This window comes from Pongo abelii, chromosome 7, assembly GCF_028885655.2.
Source record: "Pongo abelii isolate AG06213 chromosome 7, NHGRI_mPonAbe1-v2.0_pri, whole genome shotgun sequence".
NCBI lineage: Eukaryota > Metazoa > Chordata > Mammalia > Primates > Hominidae > Pongo > Pongo abelii.
In genome coordinates, this window is record NC_071992.2 from 140,025,390 (window position 1) to 140,048,181 (window position 22,792).

At 46.0% G+C, this 22,792-nt stretch overlaps 1 protein-coding gene across 1 annotated transcript in view; it reads right to left on the minus strand.

Moving 5' to 3' along the window:
• ANXA13 (annexin A13) overlaps window positions 1-20,742 on the minus strand; it is a 36,201-nt gene extending 15,459 nt beyond the window's left edge. Inside the window, exons 1-4 of the mRNA XM_054518808.2 lie at window positions 20,221-20,742; window positions 16,563-16,638; window positions 6,493-6,587; window positions 2,174-2,344 (exon numbers count right to left, since the gene is read on the minus strand). Coding sequence (XP_054374783.2) covers window positions 2,174-2,344; window positions 6,493-6,587; window positions 16,563-16,638; window positions 20,221-20,307 — 429 coding nt within the window. The 5' untranslated portion in view covers window positions 20,308-20,742. The remainder of the gene's footprint in view (window positions 1-2,173; window positions 2,345-6,492; window positions 6,588-16,562; window positions 16,639-20,220) is intronic.
• Window positions 20,743-22,792: the final 2,050 nt, after the last annotated feature.

Sequence of the window (22,792 nt, forward strand, 5' to 3'; positions counted from 1 at the left end):
AATAATATCCTGGAGATCCAGCTATGCTTGTACATGGATAGTCACCTAGAGTTTTTTAAAGGGACACAAAATATTCCATACTACAATAAGCTACGGTTTACTTAGCCAACCTCCTATTGATGGAGGCTTAGGTCATTTCCAAGTTTTCTCTCCTTCAAACAAGGCTTCATTCAGTAACAGACTGGCTGTGTGCAGGGGTGCTAGTTTCTCTCGAGGGTGTGTTCTTGGAGAAACTGCTTTATATTTCAATGTCTGGTGCCAAGGGGTGCACCTCAGGTGCTGCCTCAGTTTACACTTGAATCAGCAGCTTGTAAGAGCAGGCTTCCTGCTCCCCCCGCCCCCCACCTCCAAGCTGGTTAAAATGAAAGTCAGTAGGTGGTGATTGGGAGAAGGTGGTGATGGGGAGAAAGCGGTGGGGAGCCTCACTGCTGCACTCCTGGGTGGGAGGGAGGGGCAGGTCAGGTGCTGGGGGAGGCTGTTTACTTGTGTTTGTGCAGCTCCCTCCCTTTTCTCCTTCCAACCTGTGACCAGGATCTGCCTGAACCTGGCACCCGCTCTCTGCAGGTTTTTCTTCTCATCCCATCAGATCTATTTGATTGATAGAGAGGCCTTGCTTATTGGTTGAAGCCAGGAACTTAAAGAAACTAGGCTGAGGGAGAAAAAGCTATGGTCACATAAGATTAGAAAAATATATATGAATATATTTTTTGAGACGAAGTCTCACTCTGTCGCTCAGGCTGGAGTGCAGTGGCACAACCTCGGCCCACTGCAACCTCCGCCTCCCAGGTTCAAGCAATCCTCCTGCCTCAGCCTCTCAAGTAGCTGGGATTACAGATACACGGCATCACACCTGGCTAATTTTTGTACTTTTAGTAGAGACAGGCTTTCATCATGTTGGCCAGGCTGGTCTCAAACTCTGCCTGACCTCAAGTGATCTGCCTGCCTTGGCCTCCCAAAGTGCTGAGATTACGGGCGTGAACCACTGTACCTGGCCTGAAAAATATGATTAAAATTAACCTTTTCACAAAGGCAGGTGCTGACCGCCCTGGCGTTGGCTGCCTCCCTGCTGGGACCTCGGTGCTTCTGGGAAGGGTGGATGCTGAGTGGGGGAAGTTGTGTGCCTCTTGGCCTCAACTCACACTCCCGGGGGGCCTGTGCTAACCCTCCTCCGAAGCACCATCCCAACCTGAGACTCCTTGAAATGGAGGATTTTTATTATCTTGTGGGGAGAAAAGAAGTCCGGGGATGCTCTGGGAAAAGGTTTGCAGCTGTAGCCTGGACCCTGGCGGCACTTTGGGAAAAGAGGCTGAGCAGCGTGAACGTGGCCCAGCACCCAGGCCTTCTCCAGCCATTTTTATGTCAGGGCACTGTTTGCATTTTGCCCGCTGTCTGCTCCAACTTCTGCTTTTATTTCCTGCTGAGAGGCCTCAAGAATGTTGGGCTCTTCTGGCATTTTCCTTGCTGGGCTGCCCCATTCTGCTGTCATGCGTGGTTGCCAAAGAGGGAGGGGTCTCTCCTATGAATTATTTGTGGACCCTCTTGACTCTTGATGAGTCCCTTGGTTCTCCTGGCTTCTGGAGCCAGAGACAAATAGTTCTCCATGGGGCCTCAACAAATGCTCTCTTCAGCCCCTTCAAAGGTGGCATGTGCCCGAGGGGCATCCCTCTGTCTGATGGCTGAAGGACACACAACCCTTGAGGGTAGTACTGGCAGCTACTGGGGTGTTCACTGGCATCCCCCAGCACCACTCGCCTCTCTTCCTCATTATAGTCTCTTTTGTACCCTATGCTAGCTGACTGCCATGGCCCAGACAGTGGCACAGACATGCTTGGGCTGCTTGTTGATTTTTCATGTCAGACGAGCCGCAAAGTCAGGCTGGGTGGGGGAAAGTAGAATTGTGCCTCTTGCTTATAAAAGCATCAGTTTAGAAAAGCAGAAGCTCACTGGACACAGCTCTTCTGTAAAGATCTATTCTGTTAAGTGGCAGCAACACCAAGACTGACCTTTGGAAGACTGGAAGAGATGTCCTCCCACATGGATCAAGCACACATATGTCTCCCCAGACACCTGCTCAGTCCATGGATAGAATGCTGGGAAGTAGGGTCCCTTCTGGGGGCTGCAACCATCTCTATTGGGCGTGTGATGCTCCCTTGCGGGCTCAGCTGGGACTGACCTTATTGGTCCTCGTGCACAGGACCTCAATGAGGACGGACTCATCTGTGCCCAGACCCTTCATAGCCTTCTGCAGCTGCCGGGCGGCGTACTCGCTGGGACGGTCCAGAAGGGCCAACGCTGTCTTCTTGAAGTTTCCACTCAGCTCACTCTTGAGTACTTCCTCCAGCTCCTACCAGAAGACAGTGAGAGAACTGCTAGGAATGGCCCAGGAGGAGAGGGGCAGGTGTCTGCTTGCACTATTGCAAGTGCTCATAGTTGACAAGAAAGGTGCTGTGGACATGAATTCTGCCAACCTGCAACCTGCTGAGAACATGCAACCTGCTCTCAGCTGCCTATCCACATTTCCCCAGGGCTGGCAGAGAGGCAGACAGGAGCTCCCTGCTCAGGGCTGGAGACCTCACCGATGAATCACAATAACAACAGTATCTGCGGAACATTTGAGGGCTCAGAGAGCTTTTTCAGCCAGTCTTCAAGATCGCTGAAAAACGCTCAAGATCTGTTGAACCTGATAAGATGAAGAATTTTCCTCAAATATTCAGCTAGGAAGGACTGAAATACAGGGCTGTTATCTCTAGGATCGGAGAATTTGTCATCCAAATTGGGATGCTTTTCAGTGTGAAAGGAGGCACTATTGGCAATTGCAGAGGACAACAGGAATAAAGAGGATTGTCATGGGAAGAACGACAGCCTGTACCGTCACTTCAGTTGTCTTGCTAAATCCTGGAAGGGACACACGTGAGGAAGAATGCAGGTATGTAGAAGGGGAAGTACATGGAATTCTTACTGGCATCTGTTTTTTTCTTTTTTTGAGACAGGGTGACTTTGTCCCCCAGGCTGGAGTGCAGTGGTGCAATCATGGCTCACTGCAGCCTTGACCTCCTGGGCTCAGATGATCCTCCCATCTCAGCCTCCCAAGTAGCTGGGACTACAGGTACACACCACCATGCTAGGCTAATTTTTAAATTTTTTTCTGTAGAGATGGGGTTTTGCCATGTTGTCCAGGCTAATCTCCAACTCCAGGCTAATCTCAAACTCCTAGGCTCCTAGGCTCAGCCTCCCAAAGTACTGGGATTATAGGCGTGAGCCATCATGACCCCCAGCCTGCCATCTATTCTGACAAGCACCTGTCTTCCTCTTTTCTTTGAGCACCCTCTTTTCACAAGAGAACTAACTACCTTCTCCCTGTCTCCCTCTGACAATGTGGTTTAACAGGAGAAATGGTCAAGGATGGGCATCAGCCTACCTAGAGTAGTTAATGCTCTAACTTAAACCAAAGACCTTCATGTAGAGCGACAGCCTAGGATGGCTCAGATTGGAGGCCCACAGACAAGCTGGCATTTCAAGGACACAAACTATAGCATAGGGTGGGCAGCTCCCCAGCAGTGCGGCATGGTGGCAAAGAACACAGCCACAGTACCTTTGTGACCTTGGAAATGTACTTAATCCCACCAACTGTCAGTTTTCAGCTCTAGAAAATGGAGACCGTGCAAGACTGACCTCACAGGGTTTCTGGGAGAATTAAATGTGACAATCCTTGTCAATATTAAGCATAGTGCCTGACACATTTTAAACGGTCAGCAAATGCTTATCATTAATCTCCCATGCTGAAAAAAATGTTCTAAGAGGAGGCACATCAACTATTTTTCAAATGAAGCTCTGAGCTCTTGGCCTGGGAGAAAAACCCGGAATATTTTTGTCCAAAGCCCTGGGATCTGCAGTCCTACAAGGGGGCTGTAATATTATGCCTCCGCCCCACAGTGCTCCAGCCAACACTGCATCTTGTGAAGGCAGGTCTGTGGTCAGTACTCTATGGTGTGGAGTCATCTAAAAATTGGAAATATATTTTCAGGCCAGGCGGGCATTATATACAGCTGCAGAGAAGAAAAATCCCAGCTTCCCACTCTTACAAGCCACAGGCCTAAAAACAAATCCTTGTGTGCTTACATTCTGTCTGGACAGAGTAGCAGGCTCAGGATAGCTCAGCTCTACTCCTGGTTTTGCTGCTGACTCTGTGTTACCATGGGGTGGTTATTCTCTTTGGAGGTCAACTGACACGGGGCTGAGATTGGATCATATCTAACATCTTCTAGCTTTGCGATGTTGGGATTCTCGATTATCTCTTTGGCAGTCTCAGTTCTCTGAAACACAGCTGAGAACCAGAAAGTAAGCAAATGATTGGCAAATGAAGTAATCACAAAGTTTTGTGCCAGAACATGCCCATTTAAGTTTTAACAGGGCCCCTAGGCTTTCACTTTGAACCCATTTACTCTTCTTTAGACTAAAGACTAAAGATTAAGAAGCATTGTATCCGACTTTTCTTTCTTTCTTTCCTTCTTCCTTTCTCTTCTTCCTCTCTTTCTTTCTCTCTCTTTCATTCTTTCGTTCTTTCTTTTTCTTTCCTTCCTTCCTTCCCTTCTCTCCCTTCCTCCCCCCCGCCCCCCTTTCTTTTTCCTTTCTTTTCTTTCTTTCCTTTCCACAGGGTCTCTCTCTGTCACCCAGGCTGGAGTGCAGTGGTGCAACCACGGCTCACTGAGGCCTCAACTTCTTGGGCTTAAGCAACCCTCCAGCCTCAGCCTCCTGAGTAACAGGGACTATAGGCACACACCACCATGCCCAGCTAATTTTTTATTTTTGGTAGAGATGAAGGTCTCAACTGGTCTCAAACTCCTGGGCTCAAGCGATCCTCCTGCCTTGGCCTCCCAAAGTGTTGGGATTACAGGTGTGAGCCACCTTGCCTGGACTGACTTTTCATATTGGTAGGGTGAATGTGTCTTGGGAGGCTACTGGAGTTAGGGATGTTGACAGGGATAAAAATTCAGCTTCAGGCTGGGCACGGTGGCTCACGCCTGTAATCCTGGCACTTTGGAAGGCTGATGTGGGCAGATCATGAGGTCAGGAGTTTGAGACTAGCCTGACCAAAATTAAAATACAAAAATTTTACTAAAAACACAAAAATTAGCCGGGCATGGTGGTGCGCGCCTGTAAGCCCAGCTACTCAGGAGGCTGAGGTGGGAGAATCGCTTGAACCCAGGAGGCAGAGGTTGCAGTGAGCCAAGATTATGCCACTACACTCCAGCCTGGGCGACAGAGTGAGACTTCGTCTCAAAACAAAACAAAACAAAACAAAAAACAACAAAAAATAACCCCCCCCACACATTCAGCTTCATGCATTCAATTAAATGCAATTGAACTGAAGATGCACTTATTTTCATCAAAAATTACGTTGACAAACCTAATAGTAAGGAGAGAAGTAAGGAGAGAAGCAGTGTAATAGTAAGGAGAGAGCAGAAAAGCACAAAAGTACAGCCATTTGGGCCATTTAGTGTAAAAGCAAATAGCTCTATTTATGGCACTGGGTCCTCCAGGAATGGATACTGTTCTTGAAGTCAGGAGACTTGGATGTGAGACTTGGATGTGAGTCCTGGTTCTCTTTTTTTTTTTAGGTGTGTGATTTTGTAAAATGGAAACAATCATAGCTATCATAGTTTTTTCCTGTATTGGTACATGCTGGCATTATCTTGACTGATTCTCCCAGCAACCTGAGAAGGGAGCTAAGTTATCATCTTCTTTCTATCCATGAAAAGACCAAGGCCTGAAGCAATTGTTACCTGCTCAATATCAAATAAATAGGAAAACCCATCTTCATCTTTCTATGTATCTATTTATACCTACAGTGATTGAAATGGTAAAAGTTTGATAAATATAAATGAGAATTCAGCATAATAATTATATTCATTTTGCATAATGATAATTCTAATGACATTAAGAAAAGGTTAAGTTGTGTTCATTATATATTAATAAAGAAATAAGAAAGCCTAATGCATACTTGAAGACTTCTCTCTATAAAATTATTTTGAACAATAAAAAGAATGAAAGAAAAGAAAGAAAATGTAAAGAAAAATAGGTATTCATAGCTTAATAAAATGGAGGGTTTTTTTGGTAGTTTTCTGTAACAATCACTTATGAAAAATTCCTGTATAGAGACCCACTTGTGGAAACTGATTTTCAAATTACTGATCTATCTACATATGTACAGTTAGTCCCAATTAAGTGAAAAAAAGACTAGGGTCTTAATAGAAAAATGAAGTCAATTTAAGAAATGAGTTTAAGAGTATTGATTTTACAGGCTATTGAGTTAACAAAGCAATTTCAGTTTTTCTGAACTCCATTAATGCTTTTAAGTGGTTATTTCACTTTTCCTCCTGGGCTGACTCAATAAAGCTATAAAGATATTCTGTGTGGCCGTGGGGACATGAGGAAGCTGAGACAGCTGAGGCCATGGCTGGGTGCACACTTGCTGACCACCCCTGGAATCACCTTGCCGTACGTTGCATTGTACTTCTGCTTGATTTGTTGCCTCTCATCTGACGTCCTGCCCGATAAGATTTCAATGATGGCTGCTTCATTGGTCCCTAAAATGCAGGAGAAACAAACAAAGCCACAGTGAACAAGAAACAAGATGGAAGTTTATTTTAGTTCAGGGTGAGGAAGCCAGGACTCACAGCTTAAAGGTGGCTGGAGGTGTCTATGGAACCCAATGGACCCTTAGCTTTGAGGCCTTGTGCTGAAAACTATATTCTTTTCACTCATTTAGACAAATAGCCATTGAGCCGTGTGAGTGCATGGCACACAGTGCTAGGCGTTGTGGTGGAAAGAGGAACGAGCATGGCCGGTTCCTTAATTTTATTCCTAGCGAAATGAAAACATATGTCCACCCAACAATTGCATGTGAATGTTCATAGCAGCATTACTCATAATAGCTCAAACGTGGAAGCAGCTCCAGTGTTTATCACCTGAAGATGAATAAACAAAATGTGGGGTATCCATAAAATGGAATGTTATTTGGCCAGAAAAAGGAATAAATTACTGATAGATGTTATAACACAGATGAACCTTGAGAACATTATGCTAAGTGAAAGAAGTCAATCATAGCAGATCACATGTTATATAATTCCATTCATATGAAAGTCCAGAACAGGAGAATATACAGAGGCTGGAAGTATACTAGTGGCTGGGGGTGGGTGGGCTGTCTAGGGGGATGGTAGCTGGAGTCCAGGGCTGCTTTTTGAAGTGATGAAAATGTTCTAAAATCGACTATGGTGGTGGTTGCACGCATCTGTGAGTATAATAAAGACTGTTGAATTGAACACTTTAAATGGGTGAATTATATGGTGCGTGAATTATATCTCAATAAAAATGTTTTAAAAAACAACAAGGAAAAAGATGGCCTGTTCCTTGGCCTCTGGGTGCTTACAATTGCATGAACAAGAATAATATATAGGCTGAAACTGTTACAATATTAACCCCACCCATACATTTGTTACTCTCAGGAGAGGTCTTGATTGAAACCATGAAGGGAGGTTGCCCCTTTTAACTCCTATTACCTTTAAATTATGCTATTTTTTAAAAGCTTTTTTTTCCCCCAATGCTCAAAGTAATACAAGCTCATGGCAGCAATTTGATCAGTACTAAAAACCATAGTGAATAAGAAAGAAGGGGAGAATATCCTTGTTTGAACCAGGAGTCAGGATCGGAAAGATGACACAGGTATTTCCAGTGTGGGAATAAGAAAGACTGTTTTACCATCAAACCCCACATTAGATTTATTCAGGTTGGATTCAGATCATAGCTCCACCCTGTACCGACTGCATGACATTGGGCAAGTGATTTTTCTTGCCAAGTCTCAGTTTTCCCACCTCTAAGATGAGGGTAATAGTATACAAGGCTATTATGAGACTGAAATGCGAGAATCCAAGTGTGGGTCCAGTCTGTGGTGGTCCTGAGCGTGCACGTGGGAAACCCAGGACACCGGGGGATGTAAATGACCACGCACCTGGAACTGCCTCACATCCATGCAGGGTGTGCACAGGGACCAGCCTCCATGAACTGCTCACCCCAGTGATCGAGCTCGGTGGGATCAAGGCACAGCAGTCAGCAATCACTGGAGCTGGAGGAAACGTTAGAGACTATCTAGTCCAAGCTCTTATTTACAGAGGAGGAAGCTGAGGCACAACGCAGCACCTCTTCTCGGTTCCTGCATGTACCTGACTGTTCTGCAGCATTTGAATTCTGCAGTCGGGAATTATTTTTTTTTGAGACGGGGTCTGGCTATGTAACCCAGGCTAGAGCACAGTGGCATGATGACTGCAACCTCCACCTCCTGGGTTCAAACAATTCTCCTGCCTCAGCCTCCCGAGTAGCTGGGATTACAGGCATCCACCACCATGCCCGGCTAATTTTTGTATTTTTAGTAGAGATGGGGTTTCACCATGTTGGTCAGGCTGGTCTCAAACTCCTGGCCTCAGGTGATCCGCCTGCCTCAGCCTCTCAAATGCTAGGATGACAGGCATAAGCCACCGCACCCGGCCTGCGGTTGACAATTCTTTGCATGAAACACCTTCCTAGATGGCTTTGTACCTCCTTTCCCATTCCTTCCTTTCTCCTCTCCATCACTTCCCTCTCAGGGTTCTTGATTGGCCTTTATTCTTCCACTGGCCTTTTCAACTCGATTTTCAGTTCTCCTCTCTATTGGAGTCATTCCTTTCCCAGGCGACTTTCGCCCGTTGACTGATGACTCCAGGATCAGCGCCTGTAGCCCTAATCTCTCCTCTGAGTTCAGATCTTATTTCCAGCTGCCTGTAGTCAATTTCCCACGGATCTCCCAAGGCATTTCAACTTCCATTGTAGCTTAAACCAAACTCATTTTGTCTATCCTTAAATCCACTCCTCATCCTGTTCCTTTGTCTCAGCGCATGGCATCACCTGGATTAGAGAAAATCCAAAGTCACCTTTGAGGGCCCACCTGTCTTTTTTACTCTCAAATACTACCAAGTTCTGCCTGTCTCACCTATGAGACAACTCTTTCACCTGTTCCTCTTCTTCATTCCTACTGTCACTGCCTAACAGGCCCTAAGTGTTTTTAGCCTTCACCCCGATACCAGGCTCTGATCTCTGCAGTCCACCCTGGGAAGCTCGCATGTGTTCATTTCACACCGTACTTTCAATACCTTTAGTGATTCCTCTTGATTCCTAGAATTACATCAGAATCTCTTATGGTGGCATCGAGACTTCCTGCAGTTTGGCGTCACGCTACTCTTCTAGATCCATCTCTGCACACAGCAGCCCAAGGCTTACTCACCTAATCTCAGCCACACTTGTTAAGTTTCTGCTTCCTCTGTTTTGTCACAGCACACTATTTACATGTATATTTCTAGGATCATTGCAGTGATTATTCAAGACTGCAGTACTGACATTCTGAGCCCAACACCTGGGCTCTAGGGCATGGCCACTAAATGGCAGTGTGTGCTGTCACGGTGCCACTTACTGCTGTCTTGCTCTGGTTGGTGGGTGGACCTAGATGATGGCTGCTACCCAGCTGAGCCATCAGGATCCTGAAGGAACAAGATCGTGCAAATGCATTTTGATGCATTTTGATGGAAGGGTTGAGAATGGGAAAAATCTAGGCCATGGGGATGGGAAATGAATGGAGGGAACCTAGCTGGAGATGGGGAAGAGAAAAAAAGGGAGCCCTGGCAAAAAAAATGTGAGCTCTTTAACCCTCCCTCTGCTCCAGCACCAGCCCTCAGAGTCAGCTTTGGAAAGACAGAGAGGGGACTTGGAAAGACAGGCCTGGGGTCTGATGTGACAACTGTGTCCAAACCTTTGGGTCCTTGAATCGTTCACTTAACCTCAAAGAGTATTTTCACCTCTACAGCTCTGGGAACATTTAGCTGTTTGGTTCCAATTGGAGAAACAGAATTCTAGGAGGAGCTCACTTGCAAAAATAGCAGGAGTTGCCTGCCTGGTGCTGGCTTGGTTTCAACACTGGGATTCACGTTGTCCTCCTTCATTTCCTCCCGGAGCTTCGCCTCCATCATGGGAATCCAATTACTCATTCTATGACAGTATTATAATTTTTTTTAAAAAAAACTTCTGAGTGTCAGAAATCTCACTTCAAAAGGGGTTTCTTTTTCTCGTAAATATCTCTTGAACCTACCCCTTTCTTTCCATTCAGGCCACTCCTATCCCAGATGACGGCCTTGGCCTCTCAGGCCCGGATCCTGGCAGGTGCCAAGCCCGGAAGGAGCCTTTCTGCTCACAGGAGTCGCACTCACTGTACTGGGCCAGCCAGGAAGCTGGGGCTCATGCCTGGCTCTCCCTTTTCCCTCACCCCACATTCAGTCAGACTAAGGCCTCTCCATTCCACCTTCTTAGTGCCTCTCAGATTCACCCATTTCTCTCCATCCTCATCTCCACCCCATCGCTCAGCAGAACTACAGATACTGCTCACATGCAGGTTCCTCTGTTGCTCTCACTTTTTCCAATTGGCATTCACTGCCCCCAGAACAACCGTTCTGAAGTGCAGATTGGCCTGCTCACCCCTCTGCTTCAAACTTTTCAGTATAGGCGCTCTCAAATGCAGAATGAGGCTTCACCTCTGCAGGGGGGCCTATGGGGTCTTTTGGCCTCTCAAAGTCTCATCCTCCTACCTGTCCTCTCCCAGGCTACTTTCCACCCACTTTGTAGATGATTTGCAGCTCCTAGAACAAACAACACTTCCTTTCTCACCTCTGGGTCTTTGCATGGGGTGTTCCCCTCATCTGGAACACGCCGATCCTCACCTCCACTCCTACTTCTCCTTCAGGTCTCAGCTCCCTGCACACTCCTGGACAGATGAGACATCTCGCCCTCTGTGTCTCTCATGCTGCCTGCTCTTCCTGTTTCTGCCAGGACATATGGCAAGTTCCACGGGAGCAGAGTATTTTGTGCACCACGGTATTCCCACAGAAGGCTGTTAGTGTTTATCAGATGACTTGCTGAATGAACAGATGCTTAAACATGTGCACATACGAATGAATGAATGAATGGATGAATGAATGAATGAATGGATGAATGAAGTTTGCATGTGTTCATGACAGAACCTTGTCTCTGAAGTGGTGTAAGTTGTATGTGATATTCAGATGGGTCTGTGTAGCAAGGACCAATAGAAATCCTCCATACTCTGATGCCACATGGAGCCCACAACTGGATAATCAGGAAAATGAAATTAATATTGAAAATAATAGTGTTTTTTAGACGTTCTTTTTGGGAATGCTTTAAAAAAAAAAAGAGAGAGACCAACCCAAATGCCCATCAATGACAGACTGGATAAAGAAAATGTGGCACATATACACCATGGAATACTATGCAGCCATAAAAAAGAATGAGTTCATGTTCTTTGCAGGGACATGGATGAAGCTGGAAATCATTATTCTCAGCAAACTAACACAGCTGGAACAGAAAACCAAATACTGCATGTTCTCACTCATAAGTGGGAGTTGAACAATGTGAACACATGGACACAGGGAGGGGAACATCATACATCAGGGCCTGTCAGGGGGTCGGGAACAAGGGGAGGGATAGCATTAGGAGAAATACCTAATGTAGATGACGGGTTGATGGGTGCAGCAAACCACCATGGCACATGTATACCTATGTAACAAACCTGAATGTTCTGCACATGTATCCCAGAACTTAAAGTATAATAATAATAAAAAAACCTAATAAAAGTCTATGAAATTTTAAAGCTAAAAAAGAAAAAAAAGGCGAGAAACCAGATTGCAAAACAGTCCTGAGATGGCCCAGCAACAACCTGGATGTCAGGGGAGGCCATGAAAACAACACTGGATTTCCCCCAAGTTCTTTGAGTCCAGGTCTCAGGTTGATCCGGGGGGTGTTTCTACTACCCAGTAACTGAACAGTGACCTCACTTTACATTTCACAATATGTGTATCATAGAAGCAGTGCCGCTGAATGATTTCCTGTAAATACTTACAATGGTTTGAGGCACCAGGGCCAGTCCCCAGTGGTTCTGGGAAAGGCTTTTTTAAAAATGAGAAAAGAAGGAGCCACACAGTGGACACGGTAATTTCACAGCAGAGGTCAAAGACAGGGCAATAATCAGCCTCAGGAAGTGCCTCCGGGCCTCCTTGGTTTTGCTTTTCCCAGAAATTTTCTGGGAAGATACCGAGTCACATTTCAGCAGGAAGGGGGCTCCAGACAGGGTGGGAAGCCCCCAGGCCCGTGTGGCAGAACAGTGATCAGGGCTGTGGTGGAGGCTCAGCCTTCCCTTGGGCTCCAGTGCCAGCCCAGCCTGCCTGGCTGGTCCCAGGAGGCTGCAGCCCCCGCTCTGGTGCTTAAGGGTCACTCTCTTCTGCTAGCACTGCTGGGCTGCGCAGTCCCTCATTTCTCCTTTGGAAATGGGAGTGCAGGGAAGACAGATGAAGTAATGAATGGGCACAGTCCTGCCTGCCTGAGCAAGTCACTGCTTCCCACTTGTTCACTGTCTCAGTTTCCGGAGGGGAGGCTGCTGATTCAATGACCACAAACTTGATGGCTTAAAACAACAGCAGCCTATTCCCGCACAGCTCTGGAGGGTGGAAGTCTGAAATCCCGGTGTCGGCAGGCCCACAGTCCCTCCAGCAGCCCTGGGGCAGTGTCTGTTCCTTGCCCCTCCTGGCTTCTGCCGGGAACCCTTAGCATTCTTGGGTTTGTGGCCGTATCTCTCTAGTCTCTGTCTCCATCTGCCCATGGCGTTCTCTGTGTGTCTCCTCCTCTGTCTCTCCTAAGGACACTTGTCATTAGATTTAGGTCTCACCCAGGTAATCCAGGATAATCTCATCTCAGGATCTTTAACTTAATTATATCTGCAAAGACCCTTTTTCTAAATAGTCATGTTCACAGGTTCTGGGGGGATATATTTTTGGGGAGCCCCCATTCAATCCAGTTCACCCTCAGTGATGGAGAATAAGGGCATGCCTACTCGACGCTCATACCAATCTCACTGACTTTGTGCAGATTTTGGATCCCAGCATATTGTTCCAAAGGAGGCGATCCACATACAATGAGGGCCAATGAGGTGCTGGGCTCTGCGTTGCCTCCTTTATCCCTCTCCATGTGAGAAGACATTGTTAGCCTCATTTTGTAGATGAGAACACAGGTTGCACATTCACTCTCCCTCCCTCCCTCTCTTCCTCTCTCTTCTTCTTTCTCTCTCTTCCTCCTTCTCTTCTTTCTCTCCTTCACTGTCTCCCTCCCTCTCTCTTCTCTCTTTTTCTTCTCTCTCCCTATCTTCTTTCTTTTCCTCCCTCCTTCTCTCTCTTCCTCCCCCCATTCTCTAGCTGTGATTTATTCAATAATTCTTAACCCATTTATGCCTGAGGTTGCAGTTTTTTGAATTTTTGCAATCAGACCTTGGCAATGACCTTGAGCAGTAGGATATAAATAACTCCCACATGCTTAGTGTCCCAGTAATGGAACACTAGGCATAAATGGGTTTTAATATGTAGCCATCCCTTGTACTACTTTCCTACCAGATCTTCCCAATCCCAACTCCTGCAGACTTCTCAACATTTCTTGGGCAAGGCAACTATTCTATGGCTAGATAAGTTTCATATATGTATGTGTGTATATATTTGAGATGGTGTCTCTCTTTGTCACTCAGGCTGGAGTGCAGTGGTGCCATCTCAGCTCACCGCAATCTCTGCCTCCCAGGTTCAAGCGATTCTCCTGCCTCAGCCTCCCGAGTAGCTGGGACTACAGGTGTGCACCACCACACCCGGCCAATTTTTATATTTTTAATAGAGACAGGGTTTCACCATGTTGGCCAGGCTGGTCTCCTGACCTCAGGCCACTCCTGACCTCAGGTGATCCACCTGCTTTGGCCTCCCAAAGTGCTGAGATTACAGGTGTGAGCCACTGCACCCAGCCAAGTTTCTTATATTAAAGTAAAATATGTCTCCTTGGAACTTCTCCCATGGATCCAAGTTTTATTCCTCTGGAGCCATACAAAAAATTCGTGGCCATATTTGTTCTACCATGACACCCATTCTAGGAAAGTAAATCTCTACTAATCTACTTCTATGTAAAAAACCTATCACTTGTTTTTGTAAAACATTATGCCAAGTAAAAGAAGCCACATATCGTATGATTCTATTTATGTGAAATGTCCAGAATAAGCAAATCTGTGGAGACAGAAAGCTGATTAGTGATTGCCTGGAGGTGAAGGGAAGAAGGGGCTGCTAATGGGTGTGAGGTTTCTTTCTGGGGTGATGAAATGTTCTGGAATAAGTAGGGATGGTCGCAAAATCCTGTGAATATACTAAAACTCTGAACTGCATGCTGCAAAAGGGTGAATTTTATGGTATGCAAATTATATCTCGATAAGCAAAAAATTAATTTAATAAAACATTCTGTGGACTGAGATGGCGCCTACCATCTCAGTCTCCTACCAGTGTTGTTAATGACACTGAGCAATGTCTTCTCAGTCTGTCCCCACCCCCTCCAGGACTGCAGCCATGTGGCTGAGGTGCCCTAGCTAGGATGTCTCTAAATTGGTGGCATTTGGAGTAAGTGACAAGAATAGGTTCAATCCCAGTGTTCCCCACTTACTGGCTTGGTGACTTTGGCTGTCTTACTTAAAATGTCAGGTCCTCAGTTTCCTCAGCTGGAAAATGGATTTTTGTAAGAACTTGATGAGATTTTGTATATAAAGTGCTTAGCCCAATGCCTGAAAGTTTAACAGTTTCTCAATAAATGTAAAAAAGAAAATCTGGGAAATTAATCCACTTTGCCCCTTGACCCCTCTGTCTCCTTCAATGATTTCACTTGCTTGTTCTGGAACTCCTGATCAGCAAGCCCAGAGTCAATCAGTTTCTCCCATCCTGCCTCCAAGGATACAGGGGAAAATCACACAACCATGTGGGCTGGAGCCATGAGAAACCATGATCTCCCTACTCGGTGGGGCCCTCAGTGTGTATCAGCAGTCTTCTGTTGGTCATCTGCCCCTTCTCTGCTACTTAAGGGCTATTCCAAGCCACCACTCAAGCCCCATACTCCATTGTCAAACCCTTCTCTTTAGCAGACAACCTCACCTACCACTCACTGAGCAATGTCAGGTTACCAGGCATGGGTGCCTTCAATTTCTGCCCCAACAACACTTATAAAGGCATCTACTCCAGCTGTCAGTCTCAGTGCCTTCCCTCCCTGTCCTGTTCAAGGGAAATCCTTCCATCTGTGCTTTGGATCTCACCCTCTTCCAGGCTTCTGGGACTAGACCTTGTGTCATGAGTGGCTTCCTTGGATCCCAGGGCCTCTCTTCATGGTCCTAGACCTAGATGCTCTCTCTCTCATCCCACCCTAGTCCCTGGTCTACCTTTGTTTTGACTTCTTGCAGAGTCCCCCACTCTTGGCCATGCACTGACCCTTAGGATGTAAACAGCTTCTCCATTTTCAACCCTTGATGGTTGATCTTGGCTGGTTACTCACTTGATCTAGTTCTTTTTTCTTTCTTTTTTTTTTTTTTTGAGATGGAGTCTGTCTCTGTCACCCAGGTTGGAATGTAGTGGCGCAATCTCAGCTCACTGCAACCTCCGACTCCCTGGTTCAAGCGATTCTCCTGCTTCAGCCTCCTGAGTAGCTGGGATTACTGGCACATGCCGCCACCCTCAGCTAATTTTTGTATTTTTAGTGGAGATGGGGTTTCACCATGTTGGCCAGGATGGTCTCCATCTCTTGACCTTGTGATCCGCCTACCTCGGCCTCCCAAAGTATTGGGATTACAGGCGTGAGCCACCGCGCCCGGCCAATCTACTTCTGCATGCTTCTTCCAGGTCCCTAATCCAGCTCTCATCAGACTCAATTCCCCACCATCTCCTAGGGAAGGGATCAGAGGGGTTTAGATCATACCTGGTGATATGGTTTGGCTGTGTCCTCACCCAAATCTCATCTTGAATCGTAGCTCCCATAATTCCCACATGTTGTGGGAGGGACCCGGTGGGAGATAATTGACTCACGGGGGCAGTATCCCCCATACTGTTCTCACGGTAGTGAATGAGTCTCACGAGATCAGATGATTTTATAAGGGGAAACTCCTTTCACTAGGTTCTTATTCTGTCTTTCCTGCTGCCATGTAAGAAGTCCCTCTGCTCTTCCTTTGTCTTCTGCCATGCTTGTGAGGCCTCCTCAGCCATGTGGAACTGTGAGTCCATTAAACTCTTTTTCTTTATAAATTACCCTGTCTCGGGTATGTCTTTATTAGCAGCGTGAGAACAGACTAATACACCAGGATTGCATGAACTGCACTTCTCATGAAGTTTCTCTCACCTCAAGGTCAAATTAAATGTCACAATATCCAACTCCTAGCTGTTATATAGAATCCTGAAAAGTAATAGGATCCTACTATAATTTTGTGAACTTTAATAAATAGGTCAGTGGAAGTGATTGACTTGCATTAGCTTGGAATACACAAGATAGTGAGATGTCAGCTTCCTAACATCATGGGAAAGTTGGACATGAGACCAAGTTTAATCAACTTCAGAAGTAAATTAGCAACAAAATATCTCTCATACCCATTCCTTTGCAGGCTTTGTTCAGCTTTTTGGCATCTCGATCCACATCAAAACCCTGAGGACTGCTCGCTTTAGCCTGGAGAAAATAATTGAAAAGGTGAGATGACAATATAGGCATTCCTAAATGATCTCTGGCTAAAATCGGTAGCAAACTGGAGGAGCAAACAGGCATCCTAACCAGGGAGCAGCTGTCACTTCACACACTGGTACATGCGGAAATCAGCTGGGGAGACTCTGGCCCCAGAGAGGTGGCTGGTACTCCTTGGGGCCAGCTGGCCTTGGATGACCAGCAGAATGGGCCCCTCTGTTCTCAAGGACAATCATCCTGGCCAGCTCTGCAATGAGCAATTTTCATATCAACCCCACCTTTGTGTGTCTGCCTCTGAAACAAAGAATAATACTGTGAGCCAGTGTACTGGAGTGCTGGTTCTCCCCCTTTGCCATGAGACACAGCTATGTCTAAGGAATAGGTCAGAAGCTGAGGGTTCTAGGACCTTATTTCAGGTTCATTTGGTGACTCGGATCTTTGCCATCCATACAATAAGAGATATATATTTGGTTTGTTGGAGATACTGTAGGAACCAGTAAAAGCACAGTTTTGGTTTTAGTGCTCCTTGGGAAGGTAAAGTCCTGTTTATATAGTGTACTGAGCTGTTTCCCATACTCCAGTCATTGGCACAATACATGCACTATTGCTTCCACAGTTACCTATGTCTAAATAATAAGCAAATTATTGTTTGCTTATAATTATTATTTGCTTATTATTTTCTTTTCAATTGACATTTGTTTTTACTTAAAGTTATCTTAAAAAGGAAATTTTTGTGAGCACAAAAATGGAAACCCAGTATTGCTTGCATAAATGGAAGGTAACAATAAATATAAACACATAACTATTAAAAACTGCAATTAACCTGTGAGGTTAATTGTAGTTATGCAGCTGGTAGCTAGGAACACACCCTGAGTTTCCTGTCTTTGCCTTTTCTCATGGAGCTTTTCCTAAGTGATATGTGTCCATATATTTTCTTTTCTTTTTTGAGACACAGTCTCTCTCTGTCAACCAGGCTGGAGTGAAGTGGTGCGATCTCAGCTCACTACAACCTCCACCTCCTGGGTTCAAATGATTTTCATGCCTCAGCCTCCCCATAGCTGGGATTATAGGAGCATGCCACCAAGCCTGGCTAATTTTTTGTATTTTTAGTAGAGACGGGGTTTTGTCATGTTTCCCAGGGTGGTCTTGAACTCCTGAGCTCAGGCAATCTGCCTGCCTTGGCCTCCCAAAGTGCTGGGATTACAGGCGTGAGCCACCGCGCCCGGCATGTCCATATATTTTCCATCCTTCAGTGAAGGCTGGTTTAAGTGCTACTGGCAGTACCACCGCGGTTCAACTCTTCCCGCTTTCATATCCTTTGGCACCCAGTGGAAGTGAACAGTAAACCACATGCAGCTCAGTGGGTATGTTGCCTTTCTCTGCATGGCATCCTTATTTTCCTTATTTCCCCTCCCCCCATTGTGTGGCCTCACTGGGGCTGTCAGTCATGAGGCTTGAGCCCCTTTGTCCTGCCCTTGGTCACCAATGTGGGCACATGTCCGATGACTCTGGCAATCAGGATTGGTTCAGGAGTGAAGATGTAATCCAAGCAGGATTAGAGTCAATTAGAGTCTTTCCCTTGGTTGATATATAGACACTGAGAGAGATACACGTCTGCTTCCTGCCGGGTCTGCTACAGTGAAAGTGCGTGAGTCTAGGGCTCTTAGTGGCCATTTTGTCCACTACATAAAGGGACAGAGAGAAAGAATCACATTGTACAAATCCTCAGACACAGCAGCGCCTGTGTCCTTGGGCTTCCCAGTTTCATTAACTAGCAAACTTCCTTGGTCTAAGTTAATATGAGTTCGGTTTCCGTCCTTGCGGTCCAAAGTGTCCTGGCTAATATCTGTGGGCTGAAGGCGAGCTGGCTTGAGGCTTTGGTTAATGGAGAATCATAGACTCCTAGAGCCGAAAGGCTCATCAGGGCCACCTATCACCTCCCTGCCTTTTGGAACATAAGGGCATGCCCCATCTTGCAGCATCTGTTCCTGAAACAAGCCAGAAAGGGGACTGACATTGTTGTACACCTGCTGTGTGCCAGGCAGTTTACAGACCTTTCTTCATTATGCATAGGGAAGAGTGGGCATTACTAGTCTGCCTTCCAGGTGAGGAAACCTGGGTTCAGGCAGGTTAGATAATTTGTTTGAGGTCTGGCAGGATGCAGGACTGAACCCAGCTCAATTTGCCTCCTAAAACCTGTGCTCTGTGCAGCACACAATACTGCCTCGAATTCTATAACTAGAGCTTCCATGATCCGACAGAGGGGTCGGATGACTCTGGAGTTGCAGAATGATACCTCCTGTTTTCCTTATCCAAATCTTTTGTGAGATGTGAGAAAGCTATTTGGTGCTTTTTTAGGCTTGTTGGCAGGACCAGCTACATAATTTGCTGGGCTTAGTACAAAATGAAAGTGCAGGGCTCCTTCCTCAAAAATTACCAAGAATTTCAATATGGTAACATCAGAGTATTAAGCCAAGCACAGGGCCCTTCTGAGCATGGGGCTCTATGCAGTTGCAGAGGCTGCACACTTATAAAGGCCACCCTACTTTTGATCAAATTCTGAAGGAGCTGGTCCTCTGAGTGTGGAAGTAGCAACTTCAAAATAGTAATGGCTTCTTTGCTTTTCATCCGAGGTATTATGGAGTGCCCAGGAAGTGAGGCAGAATTGAATCAGGGCAACAGAAATCTCCTATCACTCGGCTAATTCATAAGCTGTTCTCTATGTCCTGTTAGCCTCATCAGTGCAGAGAATTTTGTGGGACACATGATCTGTCCCACTTTACCACTAACGCACTGAAACAGAGACGCAGGGCTCTGCAAATGGCTGTGCGGGTTATGCCCTGCCTGAGGCCCTGGCTGAGGGGCTGGGGCTGAACTGAGCTGGGGGCATGCTTGCCAAGCCTGGTGTTGGCAGGACTCCTTCCCCTCAAGGGTCACCTTTTTCTCATTTGCACAAAGAAGCTGTGAGGGCTTGCAGAGACCATGTGGGGACTTGTCTAAGATCACCTGGCCAGGCAGTGGTTGAGTGGGAGCCAAGGCTAGAACCAGATTTTTTGATTCTGGCAGATCTAAATGACATGCCTGCCCCTCATCCCCTTCCTGTTTTAGGGAGGGCCATTCCATGATACAAATATCATAGAGTTGTAGGAGCTGAGGGGTGAGACAAAAGAATGCTCTCAACATGCCCAAGACCAAAAAACCTAGTAAATAAGTGTCATTTGATCCCATATAACTCTGATATCTGGGAGGTGCAGCAGGAGAGTGTTGAGTCATGTGTTATGAATGAAGATAACATTGGGACTTAATTTTTCCTTTTTTCCTTTTTCAAAAAAATTTTTTGAGACAGGGTCTCACTCTGTTGCCCAAGCTGGAGTGTGGTGTTGCAGTTTCGGTTCCCTGCAGCCTCTGCCTCCCAGATTCAAGCGATTCTCCTGCCTCAGTCACCCAAGTAGCTGGGATTACAGGCATGTGCCACCACGCCTGGCTAATTTTTGTATTTTTGGTAGAGATGGGGTCTCACCATGTTGCCCAGGCTGGTCTCAAACTCCTGAGCTCAAGCGATCCACCCACCTTGGCCTCCCAACATGCTAGGATTACAGGTGTAAGCCACCTTAACAAATCATGTGGGGTAGGACTCTCTATCAGAGGCACCACCATCAGCAGGGCAGGTTGAGGTCCCAGTGGCCTGACTCCCTGTAGGAACCACTGTTAGCCACGTTGGTTATCTTTCCTAATCTGCTTGAGAAGATAATTCAGGCTTGTTCCTTGTAACAGCAGGATATTTGATGTTGAAGTGAAAGAATCATGTGATGTGATTTTAAAAGAAAAAGAGAAAAAGAAAACAGTCTGTTTGGCATTGTCCCCTCATTGTGGTGGGGGCTGCCTCCACAATGGCTGTATTCATCAGCGATGCTCAGTGCTGATGGAACGGGTGTCCTATGGCTTGTTCCCAGGAGCTGGGTACCAAACTTCTTCTCGGGAATGTATATGGAGCTGACATTCCACGTCCATTGTTCATTGTTAATGGAATAGACAGCTGACGATGGGGCCTCCGGCCTGTTTGCCTATCCAGAGATTTAGTTTTTGAAACCTGAAGCAACTGAGCAGAACTTCTGCATACAGTGAGAATCAAGGCAGATACAGAATGGGCTGCAGGGGACTCCAGGATGGGGTCTGACAAGCTTGTGAGGCTTTAGAAGACCACACGGATATTCCACTTGTTTTCAACTAGGAGACATTGTAGAGCAAGGGCAACATTCCTTGTTTTGTTTTCTTTCAATGTGTTTATTTTTTGACAGTGCTTGCACTGGCACTCAGGAGACAGATAAAAACAGCACAAGATATTAAACGTCAATAAAAATGATTTTAGAGGTCTGGGCTTTGAGCCCACAGGAATCCTGGTTTGAATGAGGATCTGCCTCTTAGCAGCTGTGTGAACTTGGGCCATTAACCTCTAAGCCACCATTTCCTCATTTGTAAAATGGGAGCAGTCTCTGCATTGCAAGGCTTGAGGCTTACGTGAAATATCTTTTCAAATGCCAGAAAACAGGGTGCTAGATAAATGTTAGTCCTTCCCCTGTCTCTTTGGGTCATTTCTTGGCTTTTTGCCTTGTGATATTTATAAGATTTCATAAAAGTGATATTCAAGCAGATTTCAATTCTACATATTTAGATTTAACAGGTTTGGAATGTATGTATATGAAGATACATACACAAACATATGTACCATATGTAGATATATAGGTTTCTAATTCATATATGTTGATCTCAGATGGATAGCTATCTCCCAAACTTGTCAAATATTTATCTTATAATGCCTGAGCAACATCATATTTATAATAGGTAGCCACTGAAAATATAATAGTAAAGTTAAAGAATGTGGCTTTATTGTCAGAGTGAATTTGAGTCCCAGCACAACTGCTTATTAGCTGTGTGACTTCGGGCAAGTTACAGAACCTCTCTGTGCTGTACTTTCTTCATGGTTGTAAGGGAGATGGCTGCGTTCTAGTCGGGAGTAGGCCCAGGCGACTTTTCTGACGCAGCGTGTCTCAGCAGGTTTGGAGTGCAGACGCACAACTCCGCACGTTATGTAACCACGCCACGTGAGGCACGTTAAGTAACCACTCACATGCGCTCGTGCTTGGCTTGGAGCCACTGTTGTCTGTAAAAGGTACAATTACGCTGCTAACGGTGTTACCTCTGGCTTGGGGCTCACGCCCAGGCTCGCACCCAGGCTCGCTTGCGCCCAGAGAAAGAGTACAGCCATGTTGAAACTCCCTGAGATTCCTCGAGTGTTTTTCCAGCTACCCGCCACCCCACTGACTTTTTTCGGATCTCAGTTAGAGCCTAGCTATGGTAAATGGGGATAATAATAGTGCCTACCACGTAAGGTTCCTGGAGGAATTAAAGTTATTCATGCCAGGCATCTAAAACAAGCCTGACTGACAGCATGGACTTCGTAAATGCAAACAATTGATATTTGTTGAAGGCAAATCAGCAATAAACTTTCCAGAATATTTCCAACCCCTTTCCTGCTTGAGGAGTTTTCACCTTGTAAATGGCACTCTAAAGATCAATTTCTCATTGGTCACCTGCAGCTTGGATCTGAAGTTCCAGACATATATTTTACACCAGGCAGTCATGCTGTGGAGTCCAGGTGGCCTGGCATGATGTCCCAACATCACACCTTGTTAGCTGTCTCATTTGACGAGTGTGAAAATTCACACCTCATAGGGTGTGAGACTCTCCCTGGCATACCATTCTGGTGAGGTGCCAGCCATCATGCCTGGACCTCAGGTTCAAAATGGGAGCAAGTGCTGTCAGCTCTATGAAAGGCACTGCCTGGTGCATGAATAAGGCAGCCCTGGTGCTGGGGGGACTTCCACTTTGGTTTTTTCTTCCTTCTAGTAGGTCTACATGTCCTTCTCTGTGTGTCTACGTTCCTGTGTTCCCTCCTCTAAAACAAGGACATGAATGATCCATTTTTCTCAAAGGAGGAAGCATAGAAAATAAACTGAGATGCTCTGATTCTAGGAAGCGGTGTCACCTTGGCAGAAAGAATGCAGAAAACACCTACGTTGAGAAATGACTCAGGGATGTTCCTGCTGCAACAGAGCAGATTGCCCAGGAGGGAGGTCAGCTC